Below are 15,884 nucleotides of genomic sequence, written 5' to 3'. Positions count from 1 at the left end.
ATTTTTTAGCATTACCAACAAAGTAAATCCACTTGGATTAGTAAGATTCAGTATTATGTGGGACTAGAAACATTGCTGTAGAAGTCTGACAAATTCATGACTTGGTATATTAACCTTATGTACTATTACACCAAGTATATAAAGCTCCTTTCCTCATTAAAAAAGCTGAATATTCTCAAAACATCAGTATTCTGTAACATATTTTACATTCCCACACTGCAACAGCTCCCTTCCAGCCATCATTGTATTCAAATACTTCTGGTACAACTATTGTTGAGAAAAATAAATTCTTGGAGCACGAAAAAGAACCTTTTTCTCATGTGAACAGTATTTTAAAATTTTCTTGGCTGCTTTCTCAGTTCCTCTGAATAGGACTTCTGCTTTCCAGTTATTCACATACAATGTAGTTCTTGCTTTTATGCAAGAGAAAATCCTCCTAGACAAAAACCGCTCGTAATTTTTGTAAGGATTTCTATTGTAGTCATACAAAAAATATTGCACCTTTGCAGGAGTTAAACACTTAAAAATAAACTAAGTGGGAAATGTAAAATTGTATCTCTTCCCTTGACAAGGTCCCATTTTGGATCTAATTCATACATTACACACAGAGATGTCCTATTATGCAGAGTCCCAGTGAATGCTGCTGATGTTGGAAACATACATTAAGGAGAGAAGGAATACAGCTGACAGAAGCACTTTAGGTTGTGTAGGAGACATGAGGAGACACAGCATCCAGGAAATTAGTTGTTAAGGTTACAACAATCAAATCCCAAATCAAATTCAAAAATGCATCAAAGCAACACAAGTTCAGTCTCAAGGTTTCATACCAGAATTTAAGTTTGTATACTCCTAATTAAGGTCCTATTCAGAAAAAACAAAAAATCACCTAATTAACTTCAAACACAAACTTCAACCCAACAGAGAATGAGATACAAGCCTATGTTTAAACTAAATATATGTATAAGTGTTACTGAAGTCAGTCTTAAGAGGCTGTTCAAACACTTTAATGAATTATGGTGACAGAGCGTAAAAACACACATTTCATTCCATTCATCTGTGTAGTATCTGACAACACAAATTACATGTGATTGTCAACTGTAAGATATTTCAGTTTTCTGAAACTTCTCCAACTACTCTTAATTGCCAAAATACATTTTTTAAGTAAGGTCACATTTAAAGAATTCTAACTTTCACCTATGGATTTGTCTATATTTTAGAAGAAAGAGTAAGGCTAGCAAGATCCCAAGTGATCTGTACACAATAAAGAAATGGCCGTAATGCATTCTTCATGGCCTTTACCTGTTTCTATATCTGTTAAATGCAGCATGGAATCAAAGCCCCCACTGAGGATCCTTCTTCCACAGGATGACCACCGGGCAGCTCGAACAGCAGAGGAGTGACAGGAGAAGGTTTTTAAACAGCAGCCTGTATCTACAGCATCCCAAACCTTAAAAAGAATGATAAGGACACCTTTACAAAGAATCACAGTATTTTTTTTCAATAATAATTTGCTTCAGGAAATCATTGTAGTTAAGAAAGTTTGCATTCTGAAGTATCAAGTTGGTAACTTGATACAACTTGTTACTTTTTTTCAAGTAATATATTTTAGAAAACACAACTACTTTGACTTCAGTTACCAAATAAGTTGACAAAAAATATATATATATATATAATATGCTATATATATATATATAATATGCTATATATATAATTATATATATTATATGCTTTTCATGGTTCTATTTTTGTCACAGTTTTAAGATAAAATTAGAAGTTCGGCAACATCTGACCCATGTAAAAATCAAGTATGATCAGATCTGTGACGGAAGGCTAAACATCAAAACTATTTTCTTATAAATGTTCCTCTTCAGTAAAAACTGGACTATAAACTGGATTATTACTCCTATGGTTGTACAATATAATGCCTGTGGAGCTTAAAACGTGAAAAGGGTGAAAAAAGCAAGACTTTGGGTAATATATTTATATCTTCAATTATATTTTCTTCTTACTGGAAAAAAAGGACTTACTGACAGTATCATCACATAATGCATACTCAGAAGACAGCATTCCATCAAAGAAAATTATTTTATCGAAAGATTTTCTATCACGAAGCACAGTTCTGCAATGCAAAGCAACCAATTATCATTAATTACTTGACTAGCCAGTAAAGACTGAAACCACGAGGGCCATACCCTTAGTATTCCACCCTAATCACAAGTTTAAAAAATCAGGGAAATTTTATTATTACACTGCTTTTGAAAGTAAGTTTCTCTCTTTTAATGAGTTTTAATGATAGTTTCAAGTTTCACAGTTTCAAAAAAGGGTTAGTTATGTCTTGGAGGGCTTTTGGTATGAGAAGCTAATGAATGAATCAGGATAAAAGGAAAAACAGGTGGTACATGCTTCCAATATTTTCTGTCATGTTTTAGAGATTAAGTACAAAAACTCAATTTTCACAAGAAAGGTAAAGTAAAGCAAGTCCAACAGCACTTTTGAATTTATGCTTCATTTAAAAAAAAGCTACATAATTGGAAATAGCACATCCTTAAAGCTGCACATTTCCCTCCATTATATGAATTGGAACAAGTGATCCACTCTTGTGGATGAGATCACTGATGACACCCAAGAGACAATTCACCAGGTAACACATTTCTCTCCACTGTTTTACTTTCCATCAGCTCTTTTTTGCCCAGGTAATGGTGGTGTTGCAACGCTTTGTGAAATTAGAGTTGCATGGGCAAGGCAGTTTTGACTGAGGAAATTCACTTAGTTTACTGCCCATTAATGTAAACTTTTAATTACAGAACCAGGTTTTGAGGAAAACAGACCAAGAGGTAAACAAGCACTTAGGGGAGCATCTTCCCCTGTCAGATCCCACTTCAGTCCAGTGCTTCTCCCCCTGCTCCTACCCAGCTCTGCCAGTTTTCACTGGGCATCGTGGTGAAATGCTCAGCCAAGCAGTGAATGCTCAGCTGTAGCAGAACGTGTCTGCCTCGGGTTACAAGCACCAGGCTGTGCCTCCAAGGGACAGAGATGTTAACCATGTTATATGCACAAATGGAGAATCTTCTCTATTTCATTACGAAGGAAAAGGCTTCAGATCCTATCAGAGGATCACTGCAAAGCCACCATCATGTCTGCATTTCCTTAGGGATCCCCTTAAGTTCTTTCCCATTCCTGTGTATTTCCACTGTTTAACCTGTGGTAAGTGAAAAAAACGTGGCTCATGGGAGAGAGAGTTCCACTGTACTCTGTCCAAAGCTGGAGAGGAATTCTGCTCAGCTGCTGGTCCTGCTCCATACAGGCAGCCACCACCACTGAAGAAAGGAGAGGTTGCAAAAGGATGAGTCCCCTGCATCTGAGTTTGCATCTCCCTGCCCAAGACTCAGGTGTCAGATCAGCTGATTCTCCAGGGTGAAGGGCATTTCAAGGTTCCAATTTCAACTGAGTCAAGTGTGTCCAAAATAACTTGTGTGGAAATAAAGGCCTTTCTAGTCTTTTTTTCTTCACTTCTTCCAAATTCTAGGAACTACGGCCATTAAAGTTTCCTATTTCAAGTGACTGATGTTTGAATCCTGCCTTATTTGGCAAAAAAGGAACATGAATTACAACCTCTTTACCAGAAGAGGATCCCAAACATATTCTTCTAAGTGGCATCAATACATGAACCTGAAAAAAGGATTTGTTTTCAACACCAGTCTAAGGCTGAAGATAAGGGCCACAACTCCATAATCTAAGAAGTCATGGTTTCAAGAATTTCAAAGTTTTGGGTTTTTTTTAATAAAGTGTCTTAGAACTATTTTAAAAATTTCACTTAAAACACCAAAAGCTGCTAAACTTTAGCATGGTAATAAATACCTTTGCAAGTAGCATTTGTAGAATAAACTCTGATATTTACATGAAAAAAGATCATATTTAATACAGAAAAAATTACTTGGGCATGGGAAACAGTTCACTGAAAAATACAGAGACTGAGATTTATATAAATCTTCATTCACAGGCATTGAAACACATGTATCAAGTATTCTAAGACTAGAAATTATTATATATCTGCCAAAGCAAGACACATTTATATGAAATTATTTTTACCAAGAGATCAACTGTTTTAAGTGTTGTAGCTTGACTTCAAAACTCAGCTGTCACAGAAACTCAGTATTATTTCTAGATGAAATACTGAATTCTCATTAAACCTGAAATTGCTCTTTTATCTTGTGATGACCATTGTGATTTTAATTGCTGAGCTAAAAAGTTAAAAGCACACATTTCATCCTGCTACTCTGAAAATACTAATTTTTTGCCACACACTCGAGCAATAATGTTATACATTATAAACAGTAACCAATCTATCCTTTCCCTTTATAAGAATCACAAAGACAATGAAATATGCAACTGTTATTAGAAAAATAACACATATCATATTGTCTCCTCTAAATCTACAATTATTAACTAATTGATTATACAGTATTTGAAAGAAATAAACAGCCAATCCTCATTTCTGGCATAAAAGTATCATGAAAACTTTAATTTTATTTTTTCCAATTTTATTTAAATTTTCTTTAAACTGGTTCATCTTTCACTACTATTTCCTACTCTTCTGGGCTTCACTATTTATAATACTGCATTTCCATTTCTTTTCCATGAATTGTTTTCATTTCATTTCCTCTCCCATTATATAAATTATGGTGATTACATAGTTATCTGCTAGGATTAATGTATGGGGCCAAAATGGCAGGTACAAACAGCAAAGTGACAAAATTATACTAGTGATTTCTTTACAAAAGCAATTTTCCTTTTACTTTCTCTGAGGCACATTGTAATTCAATTGCTCTTTCACATTCTCCATAGTATTTGGAAATAAAGGCTTCAGAAGTTGTTTGCTTTCCTGTATAGCCTAGAAATGCTATGAAAACACTGTAACATGTATTTGAGGCAACAAAACCAGACCTCCTTGCCCTTGAGATTGAAAGTGCACAAAGCACATAAGCAACTACACAATGTAAGAGATGAGATTTATTATAGATATGTTTCCAGATCCTATTTTCTGCTTGCAGGAAAACAGCCTTGGAAAATAAAGCAGTTTGGGTTGAAGATAAAAACTCTTGGTAAAGTCACAGCAGGAAGCAGGAGAGGGTAAGCACTTGATACTCAAGTAAACAGCAGTCACAGAATAAAGCTCTGGGGTCTGCTGCACAATCAACCAGCTCATAAGGCACAAAAGAAAGGCTTTTATCTTACTGATCATACAAACTGGGGATTCGTTCCCAGAAAAAAAGACACAGTAACATAAGCAGAGGAACCAAAATAATATGAGAACTCATCAAGCAGACCAAGAATGATAAATTAGGAATTGAGCACATCTCTTTCATTGCCATGCTATGATTATCCATGATGCACTTGCCTCCAACTTAGATTGCAGAAAAGAAAACCCAGCAGCCTGACTTTTAGAAAGAGAAAGGTGCATCTATTCAAGCAGGCAGTCAGTAATTGCACAGTGAACCTGAGAACAATGATTCAATTGTGATAAATTAGAGGTTGGAAGCAAGTGAGGAATTAAGTTGTATGCATTTTGAATTTGCATGCATAGAGGAACTACAGCAGAGCCAGTCAAGAATACTAGACAATAAATCAATTTCTGGAGCATGTGCACCAGAATTAAAAAGTTTTTTAATGGATGGATCCATGTTCATTTCAATATAACATCCATTCTAAAAGAATTCTTCCTCCCTCAATTTAGCCAAGTTGTGTTACCAGCTTCCTCTGTCAATGGCTCCAAGTGAACCACAGCAAGAAATCATTTCATACTTGTCAATTACTATAAATATAAATGTGGCATTTAAGAAACAGCCCTGTTCAAGGATAATGTGGGATAGTACTGAGTTACAGGATGCATGAAGAAATTACAGGATGCATGCTTTGACTAGAATAGACTCTGTTCCATTCCACAGTGCACTCAGGCTGCTCCACAGACTTCTGAATCTGAAAAGACATGAGCCTCTCCTGTCCCTTTTTTTGGAACAGCACTGCTCCTTGATGTGTCTCAAGGAGACAAAACTGATTCCGTTTTTTACTTTGTTTTTTAACTGCAGAACTGAATTCAGGTCTGAAAGATATGCCATATCTGCTAACATGCAATTTCTAACAAATGAAGTAGAGAAGGAAGCCCCAAACTATCTACATAAAGTGTCTTTTCTAGTTTTCAAAGCAGGCTCTGATCTCTGATCTGTACTTTAAAAGGTTCTTTGAAAATCAATGGGCCAGAGGGCAGAAATAGTCTCATGGAAAAATTATTAAAAGGTATCTCCTGCTGTTACTACTTCAGACTCTTCAGTTGGATGAGGTGCAGCTTTGGGCAGGACTGCAAGGGCTAAAAGTGCCCCGTGGTTATCTCTAACACACAGCAAAATAAGATAAGGGGCTACATAAGGAGCTGGGTACATTCTTTTGTTCATAAAACTGAGACAAGATAGTGCCATGAAGGGAAGCAATAAATAGCTAAACATTAAAATTGCTAGGTGTGCCTAAGCCTCTCAAGCCATTCCATCACTTACAAAAATGTCTGATCTTGCATGTAATATATATAAATTCCTAAAGTAACTACAGGAATATTTAGAATATTTTATGTTTGTTTCAATTCATGTCCTCTTAAAATATTGAGCTAAATAATACTGTTGTAATACAAAGCAAAATTTGTTGAAAGAACGATGGAAGAAATCACTTGAACTCTTTTGTCTAAACCCGCAGTTGAACAGTGTGAAAACAAAATTAAGCTCAAAGCCCCCTGTGAGCTAAGGTCACTTTGTGTATAACCTGCAAGTGCTAATAAACTTATTTTCTAACAGTTATGAAGGATGTAAATAGATGTTCAGATTGTTATATGGACTATGAGTGATGACATTTTGAACACACCAGCTTAATTTTTAAACCAACTGTCCCAAAAAAAGAGTTTTTCTGCAGGATTCTGTATAGCTACATAAAGCTAACACATTTTCAGATGTGTTGAACACTTGTTTCAGGAATGTTTAAAGTGTTCTAGGGAACATATTTTAAATGACATCCCTCTTCCTAATCTAGACATGGTGTAAGAAGTATATATCAATGCTGTCATTTGAACATTTACATATTTCCACTAGTTTTCTTCTTGCAGCAGTTGTAACTCAAAATGCAATTATCTTACTAATCTGAAGGGAAGAACCAACTTTATTATTACTTTAATATCTGAATAAGAGAATAAGAATTTGTATTTGGATAACTTATTACTAGACAACCCTTACTAGTGTAGACACAAGGAGAATGGAAAGTAGAAAAATATAATAAATTCAATTAGCTGAGACAGCCAGCATAAGGTCTACATTTGTTATTTTTCCCTTAAAAAATTTAATATTAAAATGTCACAAGTGTATTAATCAAATCAAGGTAATGAGGTATAAAATCTTCTCTTTTACAAAAAAAGAAAAATGAAAACAAAAACAAACAAAACCACAAACAAATAAACAAAAACCCCAGAAAGAAAATCAAACTAAACCCAAAAATAACCCAGCATATTAGACATAAGATAGTTCTAATTTTGTAGGGGGCTTTATTCAGGCAGAAGCATTTTAAGTTATAATACTTGTGGCATACTAGTTGGCACTACTACTAGAAACTACTAAGTGGTGTGAAAACTGATTTGCACACATGTCAAAAAGCTGTAATTCTAGAAAATCCAGCAAAGGTTAAGTAAAAAGCACTACATGAGCTTAATGCCAACCAAGACTATGAAACACATTTCCAATTATTTGGTGTTTTATTTTAATCTTCCCTCCCACAGAAACTCAGCAGCCCTTTCCCCAAGGAAGGCTCCATAATTGTTAGTTTGTTTGGGTGGTTTACCCATTAATAGGAAAATAAAAACCCAATCAAAAGTGCACTTTGAGCTGCCACCATCCTATAAAATGATTTTAAGAAAACACTAATGGAAGAAGATAAAACATTGACATTTTCAGTTGGCAAAGAAGAGGCAAGACAAAGAAAATAACGTTCTGTAAGAAGGAAACAAAAACTCCACACCACTGTGGCAAGAGCCGCCCATCTGATTACACACAATAAAGAAATATTCTTGGTAAAGCTTTAACAAGAGCTATTACACTTCACTTAAATAGACCTAACCATTCCCTACTTCAAAAGTTAACCTGTATCATGAGGAAAATCTAATCAAACCAAGGCAAAATGAAGGCATAAATAATTTTAAAGTATACAAACTATCTGGGGTTTTGCCAGTATAAATAATTAATGTTGCCTCCACAGGAATCTTTCAAGTCAAAACTGGCAAACAGAACTCTTCTGAAAGAAGTAAATTATATTTTAAAAATGGTAACAGTAAGACACTGAACAACACTGACATAAATATTTCATAGACATTTCTATTAAAGAATTTGCAAATTATATATTCCCATTGTATCAAAAGTGTCCTCAGGACATACCAATCTCATCTGTGAAAACTCTTTTTTTAACCATTTGATTCAGAAATGGAAAAAGTAAAGAAAACATGGACTCTGGTGAATTCCTATTTCTTGGATGTCATTTGTTGTGAGTGCTGACAACTAGTCAGAGAAGAAAGTCAGACCAGGTTCCCCAGGCATTGCCCTGGGAAGTTTTGGGAAAGATCAGAGAAAGAATAAAAACAATCTCTAATCTTTGCAGCTGGTGTTTTGAACATGTTGTTCACTTGGAAGAAGTGTACAAGAGGATGTTGTTCTTAATTAGCCAATGGTGTGGGGGATATTGATTAAGAATCAATCAGGTCCAGCTTTATCCTAACTGTCTATAAGAAGGATGTGGGTCTAATAAACTCAGTTTTGCCTTCTGAAGACATAGGAGTCTGTGTGTCCCTTTATTCACCCATCCTTAATACAACAGCCACAATTTGTGTTGGAATTACAAGAAGATAAAATGGATAGCTGAGACCTTATTTCCATCCGTGGTTTCAATATTCTTTCCCTGTTAATTATCTGCAGTTTCTGGACAAACAAGCTCAGTTCTCCAGCATTTCATCCCCTCTCAGAGGGAGGCCAGCACAGGCAGGGGTTGCACAGCCCCTACACACAGCTGGTGTAGGATGAAATGCTGCTAAACACTCACGAGTAACACATGCATGGATGCAGTAACACAGACTAGCAAAATACCAATAACATATTCAAACACTTGATTAAAGTAAATAAGTGCTAGAATTTTATATAATTATTCAGAAGTAAGTCCTGCTGTTCTTATAAACTGAAGCTAGAGATGAGAATGAGTTTGTTTATAAAAAATGTTTACCTAAAATTAATATCTCCATGACAAGAACTGAAATACCGTTGAAGTATGAACAAGTTCAGGGCAAAACCTTGAAAATAAAACCATGTTTGAGGGGGTTTTGGGGCTTTTTTGTTTGTTAGTTGGTTTTGTGTTGTTTTTTTTTAAATGTGCTCCATGCCACAATCATGGGCCATTTCATTGTTTTGTAGCATTTCCAGTGAACATCTAGTTAAGATTTGGCACCAAGCTTTGAGTTTTAGGGGCACAAGGTTTCCTGCAGTGCAGTGTGTTTGGCAGAGAAGTTTGTTTTTCTAAACAGAGATGAGGGTTACAAGTTTCAAATATGCATTTATTTTTAGTACCAAAATGTAATACAAGCCACATCTGTATTGCAACAAGAACACATTACAAAGCAACAAAACTACTTTAAACAAATTAAAATCCACAGGAGTTATATATATCTTACTTGTTTAATGAACAGTACCAGCAGCACAGGTTCACCCCCACTAAAATGAAAAAATATTGAAACAAGATCAGTAAGATGATCTTGCCACAAAAAAAAAAAAAAATCCAGGAAAGTGGGCAACTGAAGAGAAGTAGTAACACAACTCAGAGTTCCTTAGATATCATCTGAATTTCTGTACAGGAATGACTGCCACTCCAGCAGGGGAATGTAAACCAAAAACTGAGGAGACATGCTGAAGAACCTAAGAACTATCAAACTTTTTCAATTTTGTCAACTATAATCAAGCTGGCAAAAACACAGAGGGATGTGAAAAAGCAAACTAGTTTCTGGTAATAAGTGTTAGAGCTTTAATTAAAATGTCAGTTAGAACCTATAGTATAAAACTGTTCAAACACAGCCATCATACAGTTGCTTGCATTTTTTATTAGTTATATTTCTTGACAGTATTAAGTTGCAAATAAACTGACATGCCTATTTTCATTATTTTTATGTATTTTTTTTCTACATTGGCAAGTGAAATCTTCATAGTTCTAGCTTCCCTCCTTGGAACCAAAATATCATTAGTAAGAAAATTCTCCTGAAACCATTTTATTTTCCTTTAAAAACTTCAGGGAAATAAATCACACCGTTAGACTTTCAAAACACATTGATTCCTTCTACAAAGCACAGATTTGTTTGTTGGAATGTTTTAGACCACATGTATCATTTTAAAAGACACTAGAAAACTGCAGACATCCACAGAATAAAGTCTTCACTAAATGAGATCAAGATCTCTAAACACACTGATCCTTCTTTTGATTTTTATTCTGGCAGACAGCTAATTTTCCCAGTTCTCCTTTGTTCTTAAAAAGGAAAGACTCAAAGGAATGGAGATGCAATAGGTGTTAAGAGCAGCATTCCTTCCCCTATTCTAAGATCTGGAGAAACACTTCGCTTTTCATTGATATGAGACTACTCGAAGTAGAACCCTGTTGCCTAAGAGTCCTTTAAAAGCCAGCAAGACTTGTGGGACAGCAGCAGAGCTGGCAGCAAACACCCTTCAACAGAGGTGTCAGCACCCTCTGTATTGGCACCTCCCCTCACTCTCCTGGCTTCAGCACAAACTCTGCAGCACCAAGACCTCAAGTGGAGATGAATGAATCAGTCACATTACACACAACACTTGCTCATCCTTCTAACAGGCCTGGAAAATGCAACCTCTGAAAACTACACTAATTTAGACACACTGAGAACTGCAAAAATTTGAAGATCTATTAAGGTGTAGGACTCAAGTTATGTTACATTTGACTTTGGCTACACATTTTAATGTCCAAATGAATCAATAATGCAGAGCAGCCCACGACAGCTTGTGGTAGGTTTTACTGAAGCTATATCACACAATTACAAATAAGCTGGAGTCATCTTTACCTTCAGAAGAAGAAACATCAGAGCCCCCTCTGGCATTTGTACAACTTTAACATGTTGATTTGTTTCCACAGAAATAGCCTTATCCTGCAGTTCAGAAACAGGGGGTGGAGAGAAAAGATGGCTGCAAGCCCACTATTTAATCAAATCCTTGCAGTAAAGGTCTTGAAGTAAGAGCAGGTATCTCCTTACCCAGAGCTGAATACATTTTGATAAATACAAGCAGTTTGATTATTTAAGTGACACTGAGGATAATACTAAATTTTAGCTGTGTAGCAGAGATGACTTTGTACTGAAATCAGGTTAACCAGAACAAGAGAGCCCCAAAAAATAGGTAATTTATTTGGATGGGTTTTTTAAATTAAACCAAATATTTTTAAATTGCTTTGAAGAATACACCTAGCCTGAGGGCTGCAGGGATAAACTTTGGCTGAGGTCTTCTCAAGATTTTTCTGCATAAGATGTTATTTAGCAGGATGGATGTACAATATAGGGACCTCCACTTGTTCTAGTTACACTAGAGTCACCGAGACTGAGAATTTTTCCATTTTTTCTTGAGGAAAACATTCTGCTTTACTACAATTGTTTGTGCCATTACCGAGTTATTATGATGCTTATGTGTCTATAAGCACTGGGGAAAATAATTGGAAAAACATACAAGTTTATGGTCCAAGTGACAAAGGTCTCTCAGTGCAAGGTCTGGTCTCCTGCTTCGCCTGGAACAAACTGTTCCTTGTGCTGTGAATGTTCTGCCTTGTAACACACACATCCAATTGCTGCATGGAAATGGGAACTGCTGCTTCCTATGGAAATTAAAGAGCCTCCAGACAGCTCCTAACACAAGGCTGCCTCCCATAATCCTCAATGACAATTCCTCACAGGGAGATCTCAACAAGGTCCAAATCTCTGCAGCAGGAATTCCTGCTCAGGTGGGCCTCCACTGGATGTATGAAGGTAGATACTATCTAGTATGAAATCTGTGAAAAATACTGTTAAGCCTTGAAAGCTGAGGAGCATCACAGAATGAGTAACATGGTGAGATTCAAGTGATTTATTATATTAAGGATATTTGCATTTCCTGGCCATTCACGAGGAGTGTAGGAGGCAGATACCTCAAACACATCAGGATTTCTCAAAGTTACACATTTGACCCCCAGGATATTCAGTGTCTCCCATAAGATCTGCTGACTCAAACAAAACAGTTTGCCCCAGAGATGGGGATGAGCATCTAGTGTGCAGCAGTGCACACACATTAACCCTCAGCAAATTCCTGACTTTTAAATGTAATAGAAAAAATCCTGCTCTGACACAGTTATCTAGAAAAGTTCTAAAACAACTTGCCCATTTTAATTTTTTGTTGTTGTTGTTTCTGCAGTTTCCCTCCAAGCACACAGCACAGTTCAGTTTTGTTCACTCAGCAGAGCCATCACCATAACTCAGCCTTGGCCCTGACACCAAGGGGCCAGGCACAGTGCAGGGATGTCACCATGTCATGCTTACTGTCCCAACAGGAGCTTCACCTTCCCTTCCAGCTTCCCCACATGTTATGTTGCTCATAACAAATATATTTCACTTCTACATTTATGTCCAGCATTTCCCACCCATTCCCACCCTTCATATCCGTGTGTCTCTACACTAAAGAGGGGGATGGCTTGGGTTTGTTTCACCCACCAGCATTACTCCAGCTGTCTCAGGTACACTGAAACTTGACTAATTCACACTAATTTTAGCACAGATAAACAACATTGGCTGTGTCATGCAATTTTCAAGTATAGTCCTTTTTCAAATGAACTGAATACAGCAGCTCCTCTTCACCAAGCATCAACATGCATCATTAGAATAATCAGATTTTTTTTTTTCTTTTAGGGGACTTAAGTATCTACACATTAACAGCTTTACATAAAACAAAACTGACCAGCTTTTGCTATTTCTCCTTTGCATATCTATGCAAACCACTAGACAAAAAGGGGCCTGCCATTCCTGTGACAAATAGCAGAAGATTGCAAATATGTTTAATATTCTTTGCAATATAGCTCAGTTCCTATAACATCATTTAGATTGCCCTACGGAGTTTCTGTACTTTGTACTTTATAACATTTAATCTCTCTCCTGTGAAATCTTGAAGAACAACCTATTCCATAAGTCAACCCAACAGAAAGTTATTGACAATGATTTCATGAAGAGCTTTGTCCCAAAGGGCATTGGTGGGTAATTTGCAAATCTAATGTACATCTAGTCAGCAGAGGGTTTTCAATGCTCACTTATATTCCTACACTTCCTAGTGATACAGCCCCCCTGAAGCTGAACAAGAGATCTTTGATTATGTTTTTCATCAATACAAATTACAACAGTTTACGTCAAATTTTAAGATTCAAAAAATAACCTTAAAGGAACAACTACTTACTTTTCTCACATTCTGCACAAGATTTGGTAAATATGCTTTTCTTTATTAATAGGTCAGGAGCTGTTTGTTTTGACAATAAATTCAAAAACATTAACACAGACACAATATTCATTCTAAAAATACAGGATTTTTTTTTCTTAAAGCAAATAAGCATATAAAAATTTGTACTTGGTTTACCTAGATATCATAAACTGAAGAAAAACTACAGCAATTTAGGACACAAGAAGCTGTACCTCAAAGAGAGATTATTACTGTAGTCCAAATGTTTCAAAGCTAGTTTCCAGATGTAACCAACCTTTTAAATTTAACTAGGAGTACAGCTCAAATAAGAAGTACTGCTACACAAGCGTGGGTGGAAGCATCTATAAATACTCGGAACTTCACATGTTAAAAAGTATCTACTATGTTCTCCAACAATAGTTTAGAAATAAGGTAACAAGCTTGCATATTTGTTGTGATTTTGTCATATTGTGGAGATTGTATCACTAACTTTCATTTTACAGCTGGTGTGAGAGCATCCCTTTCGAACTGGAAAGAAAATAATAGCTCCTGCTAAAACCCTAGGAGCAGATTAAAAACTAACTTTCTCCTCCATGGACGTTGAGTTGAAACATGAATTAATGACAGAATTATCAAGGAGCAGATATGAACATACTGACACTTGCAAACATTGCCTGGCATTTACACAGGACCCAATTAAGTTATTTTTAACTAGAGAAGTAAATGTAATATCTAGATCGTTGTAAAATACACACCACTGCCCCCCCCTGTTTTGCTCTAAAGCCTGATGAACACACTTCATTTAGCAAGCAATAATGCATAACTGTGGTATTCTATCAGTAGGGGCAGCCTCTGGTAACATTCCCATAGTGCACACCTACTTGATCAGCACATCAGTGCAGTGGAACCATGAGAAATCCCAGTTAAACTCAGCCCAGGGAAGTACCTGTGCATCCCAGCAGAGCATCCCACCAGCCCCACTGAGCAGCTCTGACACCCAGCTGGTTCAATTGCTCTGGGCAGCACAGCCCTGAACATGCACATAAACCCAAAGGTCCAGCACAGGCCCCAGAGAGCTCAGCTCCTTGGCACCAGTGCAACACAAACATTTCAACAATGCAGCCTCAGGTTCAGCATTTCTCACTGCAGCAGCAGTGCAACGCTGTGGGGTTCACATTCTCTGAACCTGAGAGAAGCAGGGAGAGAAGCAGAGAAAAGAATGATCAAAACAATTCTTATCTCATTTGCTGCACCTGTGTTGTGCCAAAGTGGAATGCAATATGGAGACAGTTTACCCAAAGTGAGGGTGTTTTGTTTCCCTGGCCTATCAGGGCCAAGCACGTGTGCATTCTGTCAGTCAGCAAACCCTCACGAGATTCTGTACAGCTGAGTTCAGTTGGGTGCTTGTGCAGATTCAGTTTAGATGTAATGTAATATAGTGTAATACAGTATAGAATAATATACTATGATAAAGTAATTAATTAGCCTTCAGATACCAATGGAGTCAGATGCATCACTTTCTCCCCCACTTTCTCCCCCAGGGGTTGCCCTGATTTACTATACAACACACCTACAGAAAGTGTTACTTCACCTAGAAATATTTCACTGCATTTACTTCACTGCCACTGCAGACTTACAGAATGAAGAACTTCAAAATTAGATGTTAATGCAAATATTTGGGGTTTGGCTTAATTATTGTAGGCTACTATATATTAGCATAAATTTAAAGAGATTAGTGACCAGTTTTTGCCAACTTTTTCAAGAGTATTTAAATCTATTTAAGCACATAAATGTGAATGATTTCTAAAATAAACAAGGAATGTCAGCAGCTGAATATCAAGTTTTTTATAATCCAGACTCTGTACTGAGATACCCAAGAGCAGATTTCTCAAAGAAGAAAAGAGCCCTTCATGTATAATGGCAGGAGAAAAAAGTAAGCAAAAAATGTTTTGTTCCAACCCATTTGGCATAGCAGACACATGGGAAAGCTTTTTGACATCATTACCAGATCATTTAGTTAGAATGGGCCTATGACATTACCTAAATACTTAAAATCAACACCTGGTGGTTGTGAAAAGTTTTTTTCCTCCAAGTCACTCTACAAATGAAAAATTATCATTGGGAAGTTTCCCCAACGAAGTCCTTACCAATTTCAACACTATTTTCACATAACATGTTGAAGACCCTTCCACAATCAGATTCACTTTATTATTTTAGCTTCCTATTACTCAATGTCTCCTCCATTTGTGTTGCCATCACTAAAACACTTTTACTACTTGAAAAAATAGTCATCACTCCCCTTAGTTTTGCTTTCCTGTACCTGCAGTTATCTCCACT

At 36.4% G+C, this 15,884-nt stretch overlaps 1 protein-coding gene across 2 annotated transcripts in view; it reads right to left on the bottom strand.

Moving 5' to 3' along the window:
- The window catches only part of WDR25 (WD repeat domain 25), a 59,251-nt gene that overhangs the window by 24,401 nt on the left and 18,966 nt on the right, over nt 1-15,884 (bottom strand). For both annotated transcript variants that reach the window (XM_036383267.1, XM_036383268.1), the window contains one exon: nt 1,300-1,447. In XM_036383267.1, coding sequence (XP_036239160.1) covers nt 1,300-1,447 — 148 coding nt within the window. The remainder of the gene's footprint in view (nt 1-1,299; nt 1,448-15,884) is intronic.

The sequence above is a fragment of the Molothrus ater genome, chromosome 6 (genome assembly GCF_012460135.2).
Source record: "Molothrus ater isolate BHLD 08-10-18 breed brown headed cowbird chromosome 6, BPBGC_Mater_1.1, whole genome shotgun sequence".
Taxonomy (NCBI): domain Eukaryota; kingdom Metazoa; phylum Chordata; class Aves; order Passeriformes; family Icteridae; genus Molothrus; species Molothrus ater.
Note: the sequence above shows the minus strand (reverse complement) of the source record. Positions and strands in the feature narration are given on the sequence as shown.